Raw genomic sequence first — 22,703 nt, forward strand, 5'->3', positions numbered from 1 at the left:
TTGGAACCCGGCAAAAATCACAAAATCAGAACACCCATTCCATAACGAGTTCAATCATACCAAAATCATCAAATTCCGACCACAAATCGACTCTCAAATCTTACTCTCCAATCTCTAGTCCAAAATTAACCAAATTTCGTCTTAAAACACATAATCTAGGTGTAGAAACCAATGGGTATTCAATATTAATGAATAAGAATGATCAAAGCAGCTTACCTCTTAAAATCTAGTGAAATCCCTCTCAAAAATCGCCACTAGCTGAGCTTGCATAGTCCAAAACCCTTGATTATAACCTTCTGTCTAGCAAAACCGCTTATGCGGTCAACAATCCGCATCTGCGGAATTCACTTAAAAGTCGACCCGCCATATCTACAGTCCCAAGCCCGCGCCTGCGGATGCTCTTTTGCGCACAACTATCTGCTTCTGCGGACCTACCACTCCAGCTCCTCCTCCGCTTCTGCGAAAACAATTGCGCACCTACGGGCTTGTAGATGTAGAAGGATCACGCGCCTGCGGCCACTGCCCAACTCACCCAAAACCGCTTCTGCGACCCCTTGGCCGTTTCTGTGGCTCAACACATGCGGTCAATTTCTCGCAGGTGTGGTTGCACCTGAATTGAACATAGCAGAAATTTCACAAGTCAAATTCTCATTCCGATTTCAATTCGAAACACACCCGAGACCCCCAGGATCTCATCCTAACATACCAACCCATCCTAAAACATCATACAAATATAGTCGAAGCCTCAAATTACATCAAACAACATCAAAAATATGAATTGTACCTCAATTCAAGCCTATTGAAACTAATGGATTTCCAACTTCTACAATCGATGCTGAAACCTATCAAACCAACTCCGATTGGCCTTAAATTTTTCACCCAAGCCATAAATGACACAATGAACCTACTCTAACTCCCGAAACCAAAATCCGAACCCGATATCAATATATTCAACTCTTGGCCAAACTTCTCAACTTTTCAAACCTTCAATTTCCAACTTTCACCAGTTCATGCCGAAACGATCTATGGACATCCAAATCAATATCCGGACATACTCCTAAGTCCAAAATCACCATGCAGAGCTATCAGAACCATCAAAACTCTATTCCGGAGTCATTGCACATAAATCAACATCCGGTCAACTCTTTCGGCTTAGGCTTCCAATCTTGGGACTAAGTGTCCCAATTCATGCCGAGACATCCCTGGAACCGAATCAACCACCCCCGCAAGTTACATAACAACAAACGAACATAAAATAAGTAATAAATGGAAAAACGGAGCTACAATACTCAAGAAACCGACCGTGTCGTTATATTATCCAGAAATTATGTTTGGATTTAGAGAGAGAAAGAGGCAATTCTTAGAAAGAGAAAGAAAAGGGTTCTGAAATTGAAGAGAAATATATTTAAATTTTCATGGAGGGAGGAGGGTTAGGTCAGAACGTGGGATGGAGGGGTTAAGCTGCTAGGTGTGAGTTACCCATTTAATTGCATGTAATTAAGGGATCCTCTCTTATTATAATTTGTATACAAATTGTAAATATAAATATAATATGCAGTTAAGAAGGAACTCTATAAAAGTGATAACTAAATCTATAATCAAGCATAATTATTTAAAAAAAAAAGAAGGTTACTCCTCCGGTTTACAATAAATGATCAATTTTTTTTTTTTATTTTTGTTCAAAATAAGTACCATTTATATAATCAAGAAAAAATTTAATTTGTTTTTTTAAAATTACCCTACGTATCACTAAAGAGTCATTTACTCCTCATATTTAAGAAGAGAAGTAAGTGCTACTATAATTATGCTGTAACATTTAATTAAGGATAATTTAACCACACTAACTATTTTTATCTAGAATTTAATATTTTATTAATAGATGTGCCCAATGCAAATTAATCACTTATTATGAACCGGAGGAAGTACTCGTTAATAAGGCTCAAATTCAAGATCTCTAAAAAGTGAGGTTAAACCATCCCACCGCAATCATTGATACAATAACCGCTAGTTAACTCAACAGGTGAAACTTTGAGACTTCTAGGTCTCAAGTTAATTAATTTGCCTTATCTGCGGCAGATCATGAGAAGTTCATTGAAAAGAAAAAAAGACGGTATAAGCGTCAATATGATAGATTTCCTCATTTACTCTTGGAACTTGTAAAAGTTGCAAGTAACTGATACGCCTGAAAATCTACTTCAGGGGGGAAGCTTAAGGTAAAGACAATTTAAGGTATGGACGATAGAGAGAGGGCTTTTGTTTCCTAGATGTATCAGTATAGGTATTGCCTTAAGCCCTTCAAAAGCCATTAATTATATTTTGTACACCTTTCATTCACTTTTAATTGTTCATTTTAGATTTTTCACGTTTCTTAAAAAACAATAAATAAAATATATATTTTTATAATTTTATCCACAATAATAATAATATTTCCAAAAAATTTAAGAGAATAATTTGAAAAATGAGTAATTAATTATAAGAGTAGAACAGAAAAAAAATATTTTTCTCTTACTTTAATATAGTGCACAAGTAAAGGTAAACATATATTTTTAAAATAGTGGACAATTAGAAGGAAACGGAAGAAGTAGCTCATTCCTCTAAACCAAAAACCCACAACAATCCAACACCCCCTCCCCTCCCCCCCAAAAAAAAAGAAAAGGTTTTGTTTATTTGAATAAAAAACAGAACAGTTTATTAAAATTGTCATATCAAAAGAGACATATTTCATGAGAGGCAACAACTAGACCATGAAAAATCGTATCACTTATATATATTACTATCACTTGACCATATTTATGAAATATACTTCCATCTAATTTAAGAAATATGCCATGGGCTGTTTATTAGAAAGCAGCCCATGGCATGGATTCCCATGGGATAAGCCTAAACCCCATCTTGAAGAATCCCATTGCAACGCGTGTATTCAGGTTTAATGGAATCAATTCTTCATAATTTCATACATATATATTTATTAGTAAAGCAAGTGGAATTTTAAAAAAACAAAAAGAAAGCTAAAAATTAAAGGAGAGGAAGAAAGACAGAAGTATAAAGAAGAAGAAGAACATATCATAAATGGGATGGTGGAGTTATCAACCTTTACATTTATTGCTTTAGGTCATTGGTCAAAGAATACAAGACAAAAACCCACCTCCTAATTATCTCTTCCCTTCTTTTCTTTACTCCTTACTTCTGCATTCTTATGGAAATTTTATTATGTATTTTATAAGCAACCAAATCTTAGGTAACATCCTATCAATCTCTCCTCTCTTTTTCAGTCTCTCTTACAAAAAGAGGGAAAAACTTGACTGTCTATGAGATATTATGTCATAGTTACAAATAAAAAATACAAATAAAAAATACTTCAAATTTTGTTATAAGGGGAGAGGTGTTAGCCTTTGCATTTTCAAATGCTTTCTAATCTTTTTCCAAAGGGTACAAGTCCATTCTCTTCAAAATGGATTGATTTTTCCTCTCTTTTCACCCTTTAGAGCTCTTTAAATCACCCTCTCATCACTCCTCTTTCTTGATCCAAAAAATCCCATTCGTAATTCTACGTAAGTTGAGAGTAACCCAATAGGAAAATCAGCAGGAAAAAGCTAAGAATGGTGGGTTTTTTCTTTCTTTTTCTTCATATATTCATCCCCCCACTTAATTAGTTACACTAACATGGTTTGGTTTGTGTTGCAGGAAATAGAGAGCTCAAGCAAACTAACTACTACTACTTGGGAAGGCTATGTAGATTGGAGAAATAAACCGGCACTCATCAATCGACATGGTGGATTGGTTGCTGCATCCTTTGTCTTAGGTAAACCTTTTTTAGACCACACTATTCATGGTCTAGATCTTTCCTTTTTTTTTTTATAGTGGTGGTGTCCGATTCAATATTTTTTCCAACTAGTACAAGTAATTCTGTGCACCAAAATTTTGACACAGTAGTGAAATCGGGAATTTAGAGAAGAGGACTCCAAAAAAGAAAAATCCTTACGCCAAGCGATTCAATAACTTATATATAAGCACAAAAAAAAAGTTCAATTTCACAATATTTACATATTATAATAATTTTTGTCATTGACAAAGGGAATTAAATTAAACACTCTTGCACCCATGTGCCTCCACCTCTGCTTAGACAGACACGGAAGAAATCACACTATTCATGATCTAGATTTTCTTTGATAAACTCTCAATTGGCTTTATAATAAGATTTTTTTTCAAGATTTTACTACGTCTTGTAGGTTTTATGTTTTTGATGAATTTTGGATAATATGATTTTTTCTTTTTTTTTTGGTACAAGGGGTGGAGGTGTTGGAGAACTTGGCATATCTAGCAAATGCAAGCAACTTGGTGATGTACTTGTCTGAATACATGCATTTTTCACCATCAAATTCAGCAAATTCAGTGACTAATTTTATGGGCACTTCCTTCTTACTCGCACTTCTTGGCGGCTTCTTATCTGATGCTTTCTTCACAGCTTATCAAATCTATTTGATCAGTGCAGTTATTGAATTTCTGGTAAATCTCTTCCAATCCATTTCTCAATTGTCTTTTTCTCTGTTCTCTTTGCTTGTGATTACGGTCAAACGTCTCTGTAACAGTCTTATTTGTTTTGAATATTTTTGAATGTTATAGCGGAGTACTATCATAGAGAACATATATTATAATATAACATGAAAATTTGTTACGAAAAAGTTTAATTTTTATAGTAAAATACTGTTATATAAGAATAATGTTACAGAGAAGTAAAACCTTTTGGTCCCCACTCCCCTCCTTTCATCGTACCCCAAATCCTGGGGAAGTTCATCAATAGGTTTAGTACTTTCGTTTGTTTTTTTTAATCTAAAATTAGGTTACGTTTTAAATTGAAGGAAATTAAAGAAGAAAAAGTAATACTACTTGCAATAATTGCTAGTAGTTCTCAATCAAAGAAGTTGGAAAATGTGATTAAAGGAGGTAACGACGCCACGCTTTTTGATACACCTTTATACCTTTTTTTCCTCTTTCCTTTTCTTGCTTTTGTCATTGCTTAGAGCCCGTTTGGACATAAGGAAAAAAATTTCTTTTTTCGAAAACGCTACAAAATTTTTAATTTTCACTTGAAGATGCATTTTGAAATTTTTCGAAAATTTAAAAAATTTCAATAAAAAATTTTCAAAATTTTTATTCGGATCAATCATAAAACTTCAAAAATAACCCAAAATTATATTCATGTCCAAACACAACTCTAATTTTCAAATATCATTTTCACTTGAAAAAAATTTCACTTTTTTTTTTGGAATTTTACAATTCTTATATCCAAACGCCCACTTAATTCGACTTAAATGCTTTACCCTCGTCCGCAATACATTAAGGAAAATCTAAAATTTATATTTAAGATATACTAATAATGTTTCTAAATTTATTACTAAATTCTTCATTTTACATTTCCACGATTACATCCTCGTTTTATCCCCTTTAAATTTTCACTGTATTTACTGCTACTTATCATAGTTAATACTTTACTAGCATATTTGACCGAACTTTTAAAAAAAATTAGAAGTGCTCTTTAAAAAAGTACTTTTGGTAAAAAAACTAAATTGTTTTTGGCTAATTAATTTATAAAGCACTTTTGCACAAATTGTGTTTGGTCAAGTTTTTCAAAATATACATTTGAGTGACAATGAATGAAGACATGAAAAAATTTACTTAGTTGTTAACATTATTTAATTAGATAAATAGTTTTATATATTTATTACCAAATATAATTATAATTTGATATATTTTTTTTTATTTGTTTGTTTTTGGCTTTTTTTAAAAAGTACTTTATTCTTTCAAGATTATTTAAATATATTGAAATATCATTCAACAGTTTTTTATTACAATAACATAAATGTTAGGTTAAATTAAGTAGGTTATTTTGGTATATAAATTGTTTTTCTAAGGGTATTTTTATCAAGAGAAATATTATTTTTTAAAAACAACTACTTCTCTTTCAGGAAAGAAATTACTTTTTTCAGCTTCTGAAAACCAACTTTTGCTTCTACTGAAAAGTACTTTTTTTTTTTCAAAAAACTTGGTCAAACACCTCAATTCCTTAAAATAAAAACTTTTATTAATTAAAAAGATACTTTTAACCTCCTACAAGGTTGGCGAAACAAGCTATAAATCTAATGAGGATGGACAAAAATGTCCAACTTAATCGACCTACTTTAAGATAACTTAAATATAAAAAATTCAAATACTTTTTTTACATTTTTCAACTATTTCTTTAACTTATCTCTTCGAAATTCTGTATAAGAATACACTCAAACTCCATTATCTTAATTAAACCATAAATTTTTGGGATGGGGAGAGAACATTTATTGTTAATTTATAGTTTTCTACTTTAAATCTTTTAGATGGTCTGCCTGAAACAAGTCTGGTCTAATTATACTACTAGTATTGTTGTCTTTAGGGAGAAACAAACGCAAACATATAGATACACAATGAAAAGACACTTGGAGTAATTAGGAATCATTTTAAACATAGTGATTAGTGGTGATCACTATTGAATTCCACTAAGCAGCAACTTGCAAAGTACTAAAGCAATTGATTAATCCTTTAACATAAAGTTTTGCAGCATATATATACTAAAGATACATGGGAATTGGTTGCTTTAATTTTCCACTTTTATCTTCCTTTTCTACTTATTTTCTTTTGCAGAATAGTCTCATCCATCATGCTAAACACCCTTCTTAACAAAGAATTTGAAAGCACTGATGCTGATATAACTTTTCTGGTCATTATTAATAAGTCTATGAATTTCTATCCGTATAAAAAATCTCTTTAACACGAAAAAATAGGCCACTTGTTTCTTTGGGATTTGTCGATTTAGCAGCCACACATAATTTAATATGATTCGATCTTATGAAACATCTTTTGTGTCACATCGTTAAAGAAAAATCTTATTTTAGGAAAGTATCTAATTTCTCATATTAGAATCATTTTGAGATGCAACTTTTTCAATGGGAAGATCATGAGAATAACCGCCCCCCCCCCCCCCCCAACCCAAACACATAATACAAAGCAACCTGTCTATTTAGAGGTCGTTTTTAATTTCTGTTTAAGTACCCTTGCGCATAAAAAGGCCTTTTTCACAATTAATGCTACAGTCAAACCTCTGTATAATAGCATCCATATATAATAACACTTCACTATAAAAGTCAAACTTTTCCGGAATCAATGTTCATATTTTGTTATAATATATGTTCTCTATAACAACACTTCACTATAACAGCCAAAAATATTTGGAACAAATGAAGCTGTTATAGAAAGATTTGCATGTATATAACGATACACACAAATGTAATCTCTGCGGCAAAGCTAAATTTGTAAGTTGATTAGAAAGATCTAAGAGATGGTTGCATAGGTTGTGATGTAATAGGCCCAAAGGATTCACTATGATACACATATGGTCAAAATTATTTGTCTTAATCAATTTTTTAGAACTCAATAAGTCAGAGTAAGAGTAAAAATTGGTAGATTTACAAAACAAGCCTATCATCTAATTCGTACACCATCATTATTTGAAAATTTTGGTGTTGCTAGGGATGGGGAGGGGGAGGAACACTTAGCGAAAGGACAAAGTCAACATCTAAATTTCTTATAAAGTGATGTAACAATATTGTTGTCTGTTTGTTAGCATTAAATTAATGTTGTTGTCTAGGAGGAACAACGGGGTAGACTATATATGCCTCAAATGTCAACCAGTAACAGTGTATCACCGCCAGTGACACGTGTTTCATTTTGCACATAAGAGTATCTTATCGGCATCTTACCCATTCACACAATTCCACATTTTCCTACTTGTGAGATGTTCTTATTCTTTGACTTTGCTATTTTGTTTTTATTGTATTTACATTTATCAATTGCATCGTTTTTTTTGTTGTCATGGTGGTGGGCCAATTCAATATTGGATTACTTCTATTCTTCTTTTGTGAATTATCCAAACTTTTCAACTTAATAAACTATGTGACAACCCTATAGTAGTTATGTAAGTTTCAATTTTATCAAAACACTCCTTGTACCTTCTCATTCCCCCATCTACGAATCCATTCTCATTCTTCCTTGGTAAAAACAAAAAACAAAAAAACCCTAATATGTTTTTTTCAATAACCTAATGCTACTTTCTTATAATTGTTTATCTTCATCTCCGCACTTGTTATGCATTAGCTCATTTTTAAGAAGTTGAGCAGATAATTTGTTCATAATCCAATCCACATGAAATAATAGTTAATTACAACTCACAAGCACATCACTTTGAAAGTGTATATATATGTGTGTAAAGTGACGATAGGGATTTGTTGGGGGACTATTTATTACTACATTAGTTTAAGAGAATATCATCCATATCGCAATATTATATGTCACAGGTGTGTGGTTGTTAGGACCGTATCAGTGGTACAATTACTTTAAATGTATACAAAACGTTTCATTAGGAGAGATATGGCCACAGATAACATTCCATTTTAAGTAGGGAAAAGGGCAAGTGTCACCACAAGGACTTGTTACACCTATCAAACTAGAAATGTCCAATAAAATAGTTTATATTTGTTACGATATATGGGAGTTGTATGATGAGAGATGACCACTCGGGTTTTGTGGCCCACACAGCTCAATCTTTCTGTGTCATATTGTCTTTGTTGCATGACAACGTGTCGAAAAATGTGTTGAGTCACCAAATGGGTTGGTTATAATATATGCCGAATGTTTGCTTGGATCCAGATAGGCTGGTCTAAATAATGATTCATAACCCTACCAATCCGCTAAAACCAATATTTCTTTTCTTCTTTTATTATTACCAAAAAATTAAGTAAAACTGTTATTTATGGCAATATCTAACCACGCCAAACCAAAACAAAAAATTATTTTGACAAGTTTACCTTTGAGTCAATTGGTACTGCGTACAAAGCACAAATCAGTTCAAATTTTAGACGGCCCAACCCGTCATGAATATATGGGTTCAAAAATAACCAGATTTATAAGTGGTAATTAAAAAGTAGTCACAATTTCAAAAGTAATCGAAATTTAGTCACTTTTCCCGTAAAGATAAATTTGAAGAAAAATACTGTTCAAAATCCGGAAAATATTCCAGCATAATACACTGGAGTTCCAGTATAATATAGTGGTCCAACATAATATGCTGGAAGTTCATACACAGGTGCTCCAATCTCCAGTATATTATGCTGGAACTTTCCGTGTTGCAGCAAAATAGTGGCTGTTTTTCAATGACTTTGCAAATGCTGGCTATTTTTCAATTACCAGTCCGAAAACTGGCTAGCCCTGGCTATTTTCACGAATATATGCCCAGCCAACCCCAACCCGTCCAAACTTGGCAGTTCGATCGAGCAAATTATATTTTCCGGGGCTAAAATTGACATCCTACAAGACATGAACACTTTTTGGTCCATCGTATTTATTCATTAGCTTATATTTTCCCATACATATTCCTTTTTTGGTCATTGTGTATTTTTTAATCTTGAATTCGCTTTTAGTTAGACAATTAATACTTATGATTTTTTGAAAATTTGATTGCAATGCAGGGTTTGGTGATACTCACAATACAAGCTCGTTCAACCTCTTTGAAACCACAAAAATGCAACTTGACAAACATGGCATGTGAACAAGTTGAGGGTGCACAAGCTGCAATGTTATTCATAGGCCTTTACTTAGTAGCATTGGGTGTAGGAGGTATTAAGGGATCTCTGCCACCCCATGGAGCTGAACAGTTTGATGGAGAAACCCCACAAGGAAGGAAACAAAGATCAACTTTCTTCAATTACTTTGTGTTTTGCCTCTCATGTGGTGGCCTCATTGCTGTCACTTTTGTAGTTTGGGTGGAAGACAACAAGGGTTGGCAATGGGGATTTGGGATTTCAACTTTGGCTATATTGTTGTCAATCCCATTATTCCTTGCTGGTTCACCTTTCTATAGGAACAAGATTCCTCGCGGAAGTCCTCTTACAACAATATCTAAGGTAATTAAGTTTTTATATGCATTTTATTGAATTTAACTTATGTACATTGACAAATACTACTAAAATATATGCGAATTTCCGATCGGAAATTTTCAATTCCGAAACTGGCTCGGCGGAAACATTTTTAGCGGACTTCCCATCAAAAATCCCATATTTTCAGCGGCATTACGATGAGAATGTCCGTCAGAAATTCATATTCCTTCTGTTTCAATTTAGATGACACACTTTCCTTATTAGTCCGTCCCAAAAAGAATAACACATTTCTACTGTTAGAAATAATTCAACTTTAAACTCTTCATTTATCCTTAATGAGAAGCTTTTGTAACCATACAATTATCATGACCCCACAAAACTTTTACCTCTTACACTTTTAAGATCACAAGTTTCAAAAGTCTTTTTTTTTTCTTAAACTCCGTGTCGAGTCAAACGACCTCATCTAAATTGAAACGGAGGAAAATAGAGGGAGTAGTATTTTAGCAGAATCATTGTAGCAATTTAACTGTCGCGTTTTCAAGCTATTGATCCAACTTATTATGAATGACTACTCACGATTATCTTTTAGATGGCTCGACAATGTAAACATTCTTTTACATTGGAAATGTATAAAGGTTAAACTCTTTTATTATAAACAACTTTTACATAAGAGTGCTTTGAGCCTTATCTTGTCTAAGCAACTAATATACTGTTGTTATGTATCTAGGTTATAATTGCAGCCGTGCTAAATTCTTGTGCATCGAGAAATTCAGGTAGTGCGATAGCAAGTTTGGGTTCAAGCCCTTCTACAATTCCAGTGCTACTATCCCAGGAAGATGGGGAAACTACAAACATCAAATATGTAGAATCGATCGAGATCCCATCGAAAAGTCTGAGGTTCCTTAATCGGGCTGTTGTAAGAAATCCTGCGGTTTGTGGTGCGCTGAAATGCTCAGTGCAAGAAGTAGAAGAAGTCAAAATTGTGATGAAAATCCTACCGATTTTCGCCTGCACAATAATGCTCAACTGTTGCCTAGCTCAACTATCCACATTCTCAGTCCAGCAAGCTGCAACTATGAATACAAACTTTGGCAAGTTAAAAGTTCCACCAGCTTCACTCCCTATTTTCCCTGTATTATTCATCATGATTCTTGCACCGATTTTCGACTACTTCATCATCCCATTTGCCCGAAGGGTAACCAAGACAGAGATGGGAATCACTCACCTCCAACGTATTGGTATCGGTTTGTTCCTGTCAATTGTAGCAATGGCAATAGCAGCTCTTGTTGAAATCAAGCGCAAACGAGTAGCTACTGACTCGGGACTACTTGACTCTGCCAAGCCATTGCCTATTACGTTCTTTTGGATCGCGTTTCAGTACTTGTTTCTTGGATCAGCGGATCTTTTCACTCTAGCCGGACTACTTGAATTTTGTTTCTCAGAAGCACCATTTAGTATGAGATCATTGGCAACATCACTCTCTTGGGCTTCTTTAGCCATAGGATACTATCTTAGTAGCGTGATAGTATCAATTGTCAATAGTGTCACGGGCAATTCAAAGCACCACCCATGGCTTTCTGGTCGCAACTTGAATCACTTCCATTTGGAGAGATTTTACTGGCTAATGTGCATACTCAGTGCATTGAATTTCATACACTATCTGTATTGGGCTACAAAGTACAAGTACAGATCAGTAAGTTGTAGTAAGTAAAATTGACAGTTGAGTTGTATAGATGAAACTATACCAATTATTGTAGCCTTAGTCTCTGTGAATATGTCTGATGAATTGCTGGGCATTGTCCATGCAACAGGACTAGGCCAGAAATGAGAGAAAGTGCAGTTCCAGTTTTGATCAATTGATCGAGTCTCAAGCCACTTTACAATTTCTACTCACATCTTTTTATTATGTCACATCTCTAAATAACATCTTGAAGTTATCAAAATGATAGAATATACTCCCTCCGTTCTAATTTATGTGAACCTAGCACATAGTTTAAGAAAAAATAAAAATTTATAAAATTTGTGGTCCTAAATAAGTCAAAAAGGGGTCAGAGTATTTGTGTGGCTATAAAAGCTTCTCATTAAGGGTAGAATTGTAACTTTAAGCTAAATTGTTACCAAATTTAGAAAGGGGTCATTCTTTTTGGAACAGACCAAAAAGAAAATAGGTTCACATAAACTGGAGCAGAGGGAGTATCAATTTTAAAGATTGTCCTGCTCTGCGCCATGTTCCTCGTTATTGCTTCTTCATTTGGACGTTGCCCTTTACATTGCACAGCAGTGCATTGCCCAAAACTTCACTGGGAGTCCCATCCCTACGTACATTTAGGGGCCGTTTGGTAGGGTGCATAAAAATAATACTTAATAGGGTGTGTCACACCTCCTTTTTGCGCGCCCCGCCCCCAGGGGTAAGATGCGCGGGTGGAGTTTTTCCAATTTAAGTGACAATATTCGAAATGGGATTATTTATTTAATTCAGAGTCGCCACTTGGGAAAGGTTTGGCTTTTGGTGTCCCAAGTCACCGGTTTATCTTGAATCCCAAATCGAGGAGATTTTCGACTTTTCCAAATGAAGTCTGCGAACCAGAAATTCTAAGTAAGGAATTCTGTTGACCCGAGGGAAGGTGTTAGGCACCCTCGAATCCCGTGGTTCTAGCACGGTCGCTTAAATTGTTATAATGGCTAAACATCTGATTTAAATACATGTTGTGACCTATGTGCTTTTATTAAGTTTTAATCGCCTTTATTATTGTCATTTATTTTACAGAATTGCAACGTCGTGAAAATGCGTCTCGAACCACGTCACAATCAATGCACCCGTGATTGTCGACACATTTGGACTTCATTGAGATTTGGATTTGGGTCACATCAATGTGCACCCGAACTTAAGAATGTGATTTAATTAAACCGCGCCAACAGAGTCTAACGCGTAATTATCTTTGTAGAAGGCCATGAAATTTATTAAATGGCCCATCCTGAATTCTAGATAATTATCAAGGTTATTTATTGAGGGCCCCGCGATTTACATCTCATTTGGCGAGGCTCGTCTCATTATTTTAGAAGGAACATCCTAAAACGGTTACATTTCTGATGTGTTTGTCTCTTAAAAATAGAAGAAAAGATGCGTGCTATTTTTAACTATGTGTTTGGCCCAAATCCGGATTTTAGCTAATCGTCCGATTAATTATTTACGGACTGAAGAAACATCGTACCTCATGAAAACATGCTTTGAACTTGATAAAAAAAGAAATGTATATGGGATTGATGAAATGTTACGACTGTTACAAGAGCTCCCTAACTTTAACTTATTCAGACAAGATTAATTAAAATTGCTTGTTTAGGAAATGCGACTGGTGGTATTTGAAACTCATCCTGTAAACTGCTTCACGCAAACTGAAACTCAAGAGTTTGAAACTGTATTATCTTTAGCCAGATCTAAACAATCATTTGCCCTTAAATATTCGAAACATGCTTAAATAGCGAGTTTGAGCTAACAATTGTATTACAATGGCTACACATTTTCATGGATGGTATTTACATCTTATATACTACTAAACGAATAAAATGTCACAGTTTCAGATTGGCATAAACTTTAATTAAGTACAACCTTACTAATGTGTCTCTATTAGGCTAATCAGACCAAGAAACTACAAATCTTAACAACATTAAAAGGCAATTCATAAGCAATACAACAGGTGCTTCTAAATCCTTCAAATCTTTCGATTCATGCTTTCATTGTTACATCAAATGCGAGTCTTAGTATGTACCTGGATATTGGATACAACAGAAGGAGCAAGGGGTCAGTAGGGCAATAGAAGCGATACCAAACAGCGGCAGTAACAGCAGGTACCAATAGAACAACTCCCAGTGCAAGATACAGTTAGAACCGACAAGAAATGGTAGACAGGTAGCAGCAAACAATGCAGTAGGAATAATACTCCAAGACAGACCAACCCAGGGGAAACGAACAATATGAATCAACTAATGAACTCAGCTGATACTTGGAAGAAAACAGAATTGATTGAACAGGTTGAACAAGACTGGGAATCAGACAAACAAGACAGAAGTAATTTGCTGATTTTCTGCTTATCCCTTTTCCTATCTTCTTTCTTTTCAAGAATCCAATATCAGTCTGCAGTTTTGAACTTATACTCAAGTTATCAGAAAGAGACCTTTTCCAGTTTTTTTTTTTACTGTTTTTCCCCAGAACTTCAATTCTCAGAATTTCAGTTTAGGCTCCCCCTCTATCTCTCTATGTATGTCTGTGTGTGTATACTTCTCAGTGTGTATTTCAGCTCTCTCTTTCAAATATTCCTCACAGTCTGTCTATATTCTTTTCCCTTATAATTCTGTCTCCTCTCTATCTCCTAATCCTGTCCCTCTCTCTATCTTTATGTGTATGTCTATCTCCAGAACTTCAACCCTCCTCCTCTCTCATGTCTGTGTGTCTCTAACCTCCCTTTATAAGCCTCAAACTCCAACCTTTATCAGCCTGTTGGATTAATCAAATAACCCCTCCCATGTGCTCCCTTTTTCAGTTCCACTTAGCTATTTAAGTATTAATCCCATGACATTCCCTTGGCAGGCTTTAACTTTTCATTTTATTATCTAAAAGCAAGTATGGGCATTAAAATATATCTGACAGCATATACTGTCAGATTGTTTAAACTTAAAAGCTTCTTAATGCAGAAAAACAGGCTGTGCACAAGGCACATGAGGTGCACCAATGCACATGCTGTGCACGAGTGCACATGCCTTCCAATTCAGGATTTAAACATAAACAATCCCTTTTTTACATTGACTGATCCAAATCAAACAGCTATAAGTAAACAAAACTGGTTCTGAATTGATTTCAACAAATGTTCAACAGAAGCAAATCGATTTACTATGCTCAGACAGTTGAAATTAATTGACGACACATGTCGACTCGACTATATTAGTATTAACATACACAATCGCAGCCAAAAATCAAACATTTAAACAGTATTGATACATGGTTCGCATTATACTGACTAAACAGGAATACACTAGAGGAGTCAACTAACCAGTCCAAACTCGAAAATCAGCTACTTGCACAAACAAATACACAATGCCTTATCAGAATAGGAGGGGGAATTTAGACAAACAAAACAGAGGTTCAGGCGAAGTAGTTGAAGCACAGTTGATAGAGGTCAAGGACATAAACAGCAAACGAACAGACCCTTACAACAAACAAACAAACCAAAACAACTAAGAAAAGAAAGAAAACTCACCTTAAACCGCAAAAAGATCAAAACCTTAACTCGGACTTGGCCAAGCCTTTCTTAAGGCTGAACGGACTTTAAACGAAGTGTTTCTCAGACGAGAAACACTTGGATTAAAGTCCATTAGACCTTAACCTCTTTGGTTCGAACGGATATGGACCAGTGACGAAGAACCCACAAATTCCAAAAACTCAGATCTGGGGTTCACGCTTTCCTGATCAGATTCGGACCAAACCAAGTATGGTTTGGTCACGAGGGGGGTCTGGGGAGTGTCTGGTACGAAACTGGGGTTGGTTGGGTTAGATCGAGTTTTGACTCGAATCTTCGAATGAAGATTCGAGGACCTGGGGGGTGATTCGAACCACATGGTTAGCAGATCCATGTTCAGGATGGCAAGGGGGTTTTAGGGTGTTAAGGGGAAGGTCACCGGCGTTCAGGCCGCCGGGTTTCTGGTGAAAGTGTGCAGGGGCGGCTAGGGTTTGAAGGGGATGGGTTTGGGTGAAGACGACGAGGCCGGGGTATTGGATAGGGGGGGTAGGGTAAGGATTCGGGCTTATATAGTTAGTGGGTGGGTCGATCTCAACCGTTAGATCAATCTAGATCTACGGTTTGGATCTGATGGTCTTAAGTGAAACGGTGTCGTTTCAAATGTTGAGGGTTTGGGTTTGGTCCGGGTGTAAACGGGTCGGGTTTGTTGATGGGTTATGGGGATTGATCTTGGCCGTTGATCACTCTGAGATCAACGGCCCAGATCAGGCACGACTCAAACGACGTCGTTTGGACGTCCTGGGCATCAGGTGACCTGGGCTGGGCAGGCCTGGGTCTTGGGCTGTTTGTTTGGGCCAATTTTGTTAAAATTGGCCCAAGTCCGGAAGGGGTCTTTTTTTTTTTTTTTTCTTCTTTTCTGATTTATTTTAAAACAAAGCTAAGCCAAAAAATCAAATTAAAATTAAATACACACTCAAATACAATTATTTGCACACATACTAAAATACTTCAAAACCGGTAAAGTCAAACCAAATAAAATCACGGACGAAAATGCCTATTCACGATTTTCTATTTAACGACCGAATTACGGTTTGAATTACGCAGGACACATATATATTTTTTGAATTTTATTTTAATAAAGTAAATAAATAAGAATGGGCCAAAATCACAAATAAATCCACAAGGTGCCGCACAGAAATCCGAAATTGTACAGCGGGGCCAATTATATTTTTTTTATTTCTTTTTGGAGCGATTGTCGTGTGAAGCAAAAATCACGTGCTCACAGCTGCCCCTCTTTGTTCGGAAACACGAAGGGTTTTCGTGCAAAGATCAAGTGAGCGTGTATGAGCGATTTTTGCCTATAGACCACTCCGTATGAAACATTTTTTGAAAGATCTGACCGAATCTTGCTTCAAAGATTTCCTACATATCCTGGGCTAAACAGGAATCAGGTCAATGTAGTTCGAGAAGTTTTGGTAGCTGGGGCTACCATGGGACTGCAATGCTTGCCGCTACTGCTGCTGCTGTTGTCACTGCTACGTCACTGACCGCCTTATTACAACCAAGCGAAAATTGGAAACTGAACTAACTACTTTTATGCATGTCGACTGCTAGTTACAAGATTCCTATCTATGATTCTTTTACGACTTGATCTTGGGTCTTAGCTGATTCTGCTTGTAGACTCTGATCTGAATCTTGATGCTTGCGAGTTGCGGCGACTTGTTTTTTAATCTCCGGGATACCGAATAAAATGTGACCGGCAGAGGTCAGGACCTTAGTCAAATGTTGGAGTCGATTTGCTTTCCCTTTACTCTGATATCTCGGGATATCTCTTTTTTTGTCTTTTTCTTCTTTGATTCCGAACTGGGATTTATCTTTGGGTCATTTCGATCCATGTGGCTCGAGGTCAGACCTGCGGGAGAAAAGAAACAAACAAACGAAATTTTCTGCCCCAGTTTCACTAGGAAAATTTCGTTACTTATTCACCAGGAAGTTCATAAATTTGATGAAAGAGGATATGCGTGCTCAGTTCAGGGTTGGAGCCCTAATATCGACTAGCTGGGGAAAGGTTCAGTGTAGGGTTTAAAACCCTTACGCCAAACAAAGGAAGAATTCAGTTTAGGGTTTAAAACCCTAATGCTGCCTAAAAGGAAAAAAGTTCAGTTTAGGGTTTAAAACCCTAATGCTGACTAAAAAGGAAAATTCAGTTTAGGGTTTAAAACCCTAATGCTGATTGGCTGGAAAAGCTCAGTTTAGAGTTTAGAACTCTAACGCTGGCTGAAAGGAAAAAGTTCAGTTTAGGGTTTAAAACCCTAATGCTGACTGAAGGAAAAGCTCAGCTTAGAGTTTAGAACTCTAATGCTGGCTGAAAGGAAAAAGTTCAGTTTAGGGTTTAAAACCCTAATGCTGACTAAAGGAAAATTCAGTTTAGGGTTTAAAACCCTAATGCTGATTGCATGGAAAACCCCAGTTTAGAGTTTAAAACTCTAATGCTGGCTAAAAGGAAAAGTTCAGTTTAGGGTTTAAAACCCTAATGCTGACTAAAGGAAAATTCAGTTTAAGGTTTAAAACCCTAATGCTGATTGCATGGAAAAACTCAGTTTAGAGTTTAAAACTCTAATGCTGGCTAAAAGGAAAAGTTCAGTTTAGGGTTTAAAACCCTAATGCTGACTAAAGGAAAATTCAGTTTAGGGTTTAAAACCCTAATGCTGATTGGCTAGGGAAAAGCTCAGTTTAGAGTTTAAAACTCTAATGCTGGCTAAAAGGAAAAGTTCAGTTTAGGGTTTAAAACCCTAATGCTGACTAAAGGAAAATTCAGTTTAGGGTTTAAAACCCTAATGCTGATTGCATGGAAAAGCTCAGTTTAGAGTTTAAAACTCTAATGCTGGCTAAAAGGAAAAGTTCAGTTTAGGGTTTAAAACCCTAATGCTGACTAAAGGAAAATTCAGTTTAGGGTTTAAAACCCTAATGCTGATTGCATGGAAAAGCTCAGTTTAGAGTTTAAAACTCTAATGCTGGCTAAAAGGAAAAGTTCAGTTTAAGGTTTAAAACCCTAATGCTGACTAAAGGAAAATTCAGTTTAGGGTTCAAAACCCTAATGCTGATTGGCTAGGGGCAAAGTTCGAGAATACTAAACGACCTCTTTTTTTTTTTTTTTTTTTTGAACTTTCTTATTTTAGTAGAAGATACAAGGGAGTTTCGTGGAAACTTACCTTTCGAGTGAATTCCTTATTGCCAAAATATTTCTTGTACCCATGTACCTTCTTCTTTGGGCGACACCTGCTCCTTGCACGGTTGTCTTGGATCATACCTGTTTCAACTTTTCAAACAAAGGGTAATTGTTAGTTCGGAAATGACGGTCGGTTTGGTGACCTCGATCGTTCCCGGTTGCTTTGTTGCGTCTTCATTTCTGTTGTGAAGTCCCGCCATTGATTTGATTCATATGCCGAAACCCTTTAGACCGCTCAGGCTTGTATTTCCAGATTCTGTGATGATTTGCCTCGTAAGGCTCTCTTTTTTTTGTGTCCCGTTTTGCTTGGAGATTCTCAACGGGGATTTTATTGGAGGTATTTTGTGGGGATTTGTACAAAAGGGAAGCTTTGTGGGGAATATTTACAAAGTGGATTCTTCGTGTGGATTTTTGTACAATGGGCATGCTGGGGATTTATTTCAAAGTGGGATTTGGGATTTGTTGGGGTAAGCTTGCTGGGGAATATTTACAAAAGGACTTGCTGGGATGTGCTGAGGAGATTCCATTTTTTTTTTTATATTGAGGAGATTCTGTGGGAGATTGTACAAGACTCTGTTGGGATTTGTACAGGGGGAGACTCTGTGGGGATTTGTCCGAAGGTGGACTTGCTGGGGAAGATTTCAAGATTTCTCTCTTTTTCCTTTACTCCGGCACACCATCAAACGTCATGATCCATCATGCTTGGGTAATCATATCAACGAGATGAGGTGCTTTCTTTCATGAGACGGGATTCCGTGCAAACAAACCATGCCACCTACTCTTTCCGGTGCATCCTGAACTCTGGGTTAAAATGCAAAAGGGGATTCGAAAAGAAACAAAGCAGGGGAAAACAAATCAGAAAAGGAATACCCTTTTCGGGACGAGAAAGACTTATCTGAGGAAGATAACGCTGGCTTTAAATGACATGACATGCCTTTTGGACTGGACGTCTGACCTTCTAAGAGCTTGCGTTTTCCTGAACCAGAACGGACCTGTGATTCCAAACTGGTGGGACTCTGCCGAGACTTTCTTGGGGTGGCGTCATTCTTTTCGGCCAACAGCGCCCTTTGCGGGTTTTCGCTGGCTGACCTCTCTCATTTCTCTTCCTGTCATCGCTTGATAGCACTCTTTGCGAGTTTTTACTAAACAAGCTCTCTCATTTTGGTTTCTCTTCTCCCGTCGCCTCGTGGTGCCCGAAGGTTTTCACCGCCGAGACTCTCTCATTTTATTTCTCTCAACTCAGGGTGTGCCGGTTTCTATTTGTGATGCTTATTGGTTTCCCACTATCTTTGGTAATTGATTTGAAGGCTTGTACTTGGTAAAGAGAGGTAGCTGATACTAAACTTCTCAAGTGTCCTGACATGCCCCGGTTTTCAATTTCAGGGCTGCTGGGATTTTGTTGTTGGGATTTGTACAGGGGGGAGACTCTGTGGGGATTTGTCCGAAGGTGGACTTGCTGGGGAAGATTTCAAGATTTCTCTCTTTTTCCTTTACTCCGGCACACCATCAAACGTCATGATCCATCATGCTTGGGTAATCATATCAACGAGATGAGGTGCTTTCTTTCATGAGACGGGATTCCGTGCAAACAAACCATGCCACCTACTCTTTCCGGTGCATCCTGAACTCTGGGTTAAAATGCAAAAGGGGATTCGAAAAGAAACAAAGCAGGGGAAAACAAATCAGAAAAGGAATACCCTTTTCGGGACGAGAAAGACTTATCTGAGGAAGATAACGCTGGCTTTAAATGACATGACATGCCTTTTGGACTGGACGTCTGACCTTCTAAGAGCTTGCGTTTTCCTGAACCAGAACGGACCTGTGATTCCAAACTGGTGGGACTCTGCCGAGACTTTCTTGGGGTGGCGTCATTCTTTTCGGCCAACAGCGCCCTTTGCGGGTTTTCGCTGGCTGACCTCTCTCATTTCTCTTCCTGTCATCGCTTGATAGCACTCTTTGCGAGTTTTTACTAAACAAGCTCTCTCATTTTGGTTTCTCTTCTCCCGTCGCCTCGTGGTGCCCGAAGGTTTTCACCGCCGAGACTCTCTCATTTTATTTCTCTCAACTCAGGGTGTGCCGGTTTCTATTTGTGATGCTTATTGGTTTCCCACTATCTTTGGTAATTGATTTGAAGGCTTGTACTTGGTAAAGAGAGGTAGCTGATACTAAACTTCTCAAGTGTCCTGACATGCCCCGGTTTTCAATTTCAGGGCTGCTGGGATTTTGTTGTTGGTGTGACTGAACCTCAGGGAGAGGCTGCCTACGTATCCTTTCGGAATCAAGTCAAACGTAGTTCAGGCCTCAATCAATTTTTTTTTTTTTTTTTTTTTTTTTTCTCAAAAGGTGGTAGCGAGAATTGGGTAGTGTTTGGGGAGTAGTGGGGAATAAACACCTTCGCCCTTTTCAACGTGTCAGGACCACTTGGAGTGTGATCTAGACGTAGTACCTCTTGACTGCATCTGCATTCACCGCTGTGTCAGGGTCATTTCCTTCGATATCACCTAAATACAATGCTCCTCTTGGCAATATTTTCCTTACGATGTATGGGCCTTTCCAATTTGGGGCAAACTTTCCTTTTGCTTCTTCATGATGCGGCAGAATACGCCTCAGTACCAATTGTCCTACTTCGAAATTCCGAGGTCGGACTTTCTTGTTGTAAGCACGGGCCATCCTTCGTTGGTATAACTGTCCGTGACAAACTGCAGCCATCCGCTTTTCATCAATCAACGTCAATTGCTCCAGTCGAGTCTTAACCCACTCGCTGTCCTCGATTTCTGCTTCGACAATGATTCGAAGTGAAGGAATCTCTACCTCTGCCGGTATTACGGCCTCGGTTCCATAAACCAAAAGATAAGGAGTCGCTCCCACCGATGTGCGCACCGTAGTGCGATACCCCAATAACGCAAAAGGTAACTGCTCATGCCACTGTCGGGAACTTTGTATTGTTTTCCTCAAAATCTTCTTGATGTTTTTATTTGCAGCTTCTACGGCACCATTGGCTTTTGGCCGATAAGGAGTGGAATTCCTGTGTGTTATCTTGAATTGCTCGCACACGTCTCCCATCAAGTGACTGTTCAAGTTTGCTGCATTATCTGTAATGATAGTCGCAGGAATACCGAAGCGACAGATAAGATTTGAGTGTACAAAATCCACTACAGCTTTCTTGGTGACCGACTTGAGAGTGACAGCCTCTACCCACTTTGTGAAGTAATCGATGGCAACCAGTATAAACCTGTGTCCATTCGAAGCCTTTGGTTCAATTGGTCCAATGACGTCCATGCCCCAAGCGACAAATGGCCAAGGTGCGGACATGGGATGCAGTTCCGTGGGAGGTGCATGAATCAAATTACCGTGCACCTGACACTGATGACACTTCCGGACAAAGCTAAAGCAATCCTTTTCCATGGTCATCCAGTAATAACCTGCTCTAAGGATCTTCTTCGCTAAGACATACCCGTTCATGTGAGGTCCACACACACCTGCGTGTACTTCGTGCATGATCTTTCTCGCTTCCTCGATGTCGACACATCTTAAGAGATTGAGGTCCGGAGTCCTCTTATATAACAATTCACTGCTCAAAAAGAAACCACTTGCATGTCGCCTAATGGTCCTCTTTTGATCTCCAGTTGCATGCTCGGGGTATTCTTGTGTCTTCAAGAATCTCTTGATGTCATGGTACCAAGGCTGCGTATTTGATCCCGCCTCGATCACACTGCAGTAACCGTGTCTTTCCTTGATTTGGATTTCCAAAGGATCGACGTGGGCGTCGCCCGGGTAGGGTAGCATAGAAGCCAGAGTAGCAAGTGCATCTGCCAGTTCATTGTGACACCTCGGAATATACCTGAATTCTATTGAGTTAAAGCGCTTGCTGAGGTCCTCCACATGTTGTCGGTATGGGATAAGTTTGACATCCCGAGTTTCCCATTCGCCTTGAACTTGCCGGATGATCAGGTCAGAATCTCCCATAATCAGTAAGTCTTTGACATCCTGATCGATTGCCATATGTATGCCCATAATGCAGGCTTCATATTCAGCTGTATTATTTGTGCAGAAGAAACGAAGTCTAGCTGTGGCGGGATAATGCTGACCGGCAGGTGAGATCAAAATTGCCCCAATCCCTATACCCTTGGCATTCACGGCTCCGTCAAAGAACATCTTCCAAACATGAGCTTCCTCTGAGATCACTTCTACGGTGTTTACCTCTTCATCTGGAAAATAGGTATCCAATGGCTGGTATTCCTCATCGACCGGGTTTTCGGCCAAATGATCTGCTAACGCCTGGGC

At 37.5% G+C, this 22,703-nt stretch overlaps 1 protein-coding gene across 1 annotated transcript; it reads left to right on the forward strand.

Annotated features, from left to right (window-relative positions):
• Positions 1–3,071: 3,071 nt before the first annotated feature.
• LOC107760674 (protein NRT1/ PTR FAMILY 4.6-like) lies at positions 3,072–11,815 on the forward strand. Its single transcript, XM_016578758.2, has 5 exons — positions 3,072–3,602; positions 3,685–3,802; positions 4,289–4,506; positions 9,552–9,986; positions 10,687–11,815. Exons 1-5 carry the CDS (start codon positions 3,600–3,602, stop codon positions 11,668–11,670), a joined length of 1,758 nt encoding a protein of 585 aa, XP_016434244.1. The 5' UTR covers positions 3,072–3,599; the 3' UTR covers positions 11,671–11,815.
• Positions 11,816–22,703: the final 10,888 nt, after the last annotated feature.

This window comes from Nicotiana tabacum, chromosome 16 (genome assembly GCF_000715075.1).
Source record: "Nicotiana tabacum cultivar K326 chromosome 16, ASM71507v2, whole genome shotgun sequence".
NCBI lineage: Eukaryota > Viridiplantae > Streptophyta > Magnoliopsida > Solanales > Solanaceae > Nicotiana > Nicotiana tabacum.

Excerpts from the sequence above, each read along its gene's own strand:
- LOC107760674 (XM_016578758.2), top strand. Across the intron at positions 4,507-9,551 it reads GTGCAGTTATTGAATTTCTG|GGTTTGGTGATACTCACAAT; the intron begins GTAAATCTCTTC and ends ATTGCAATGCAG. Across the intron at positions 9,987-10,686 it reads CTCTTACAACAATATCTAAG|GTTATAATTGCAGCCGTGCT; the intron begins GTAATTAAGTTT and ends TTATGTATCTAG.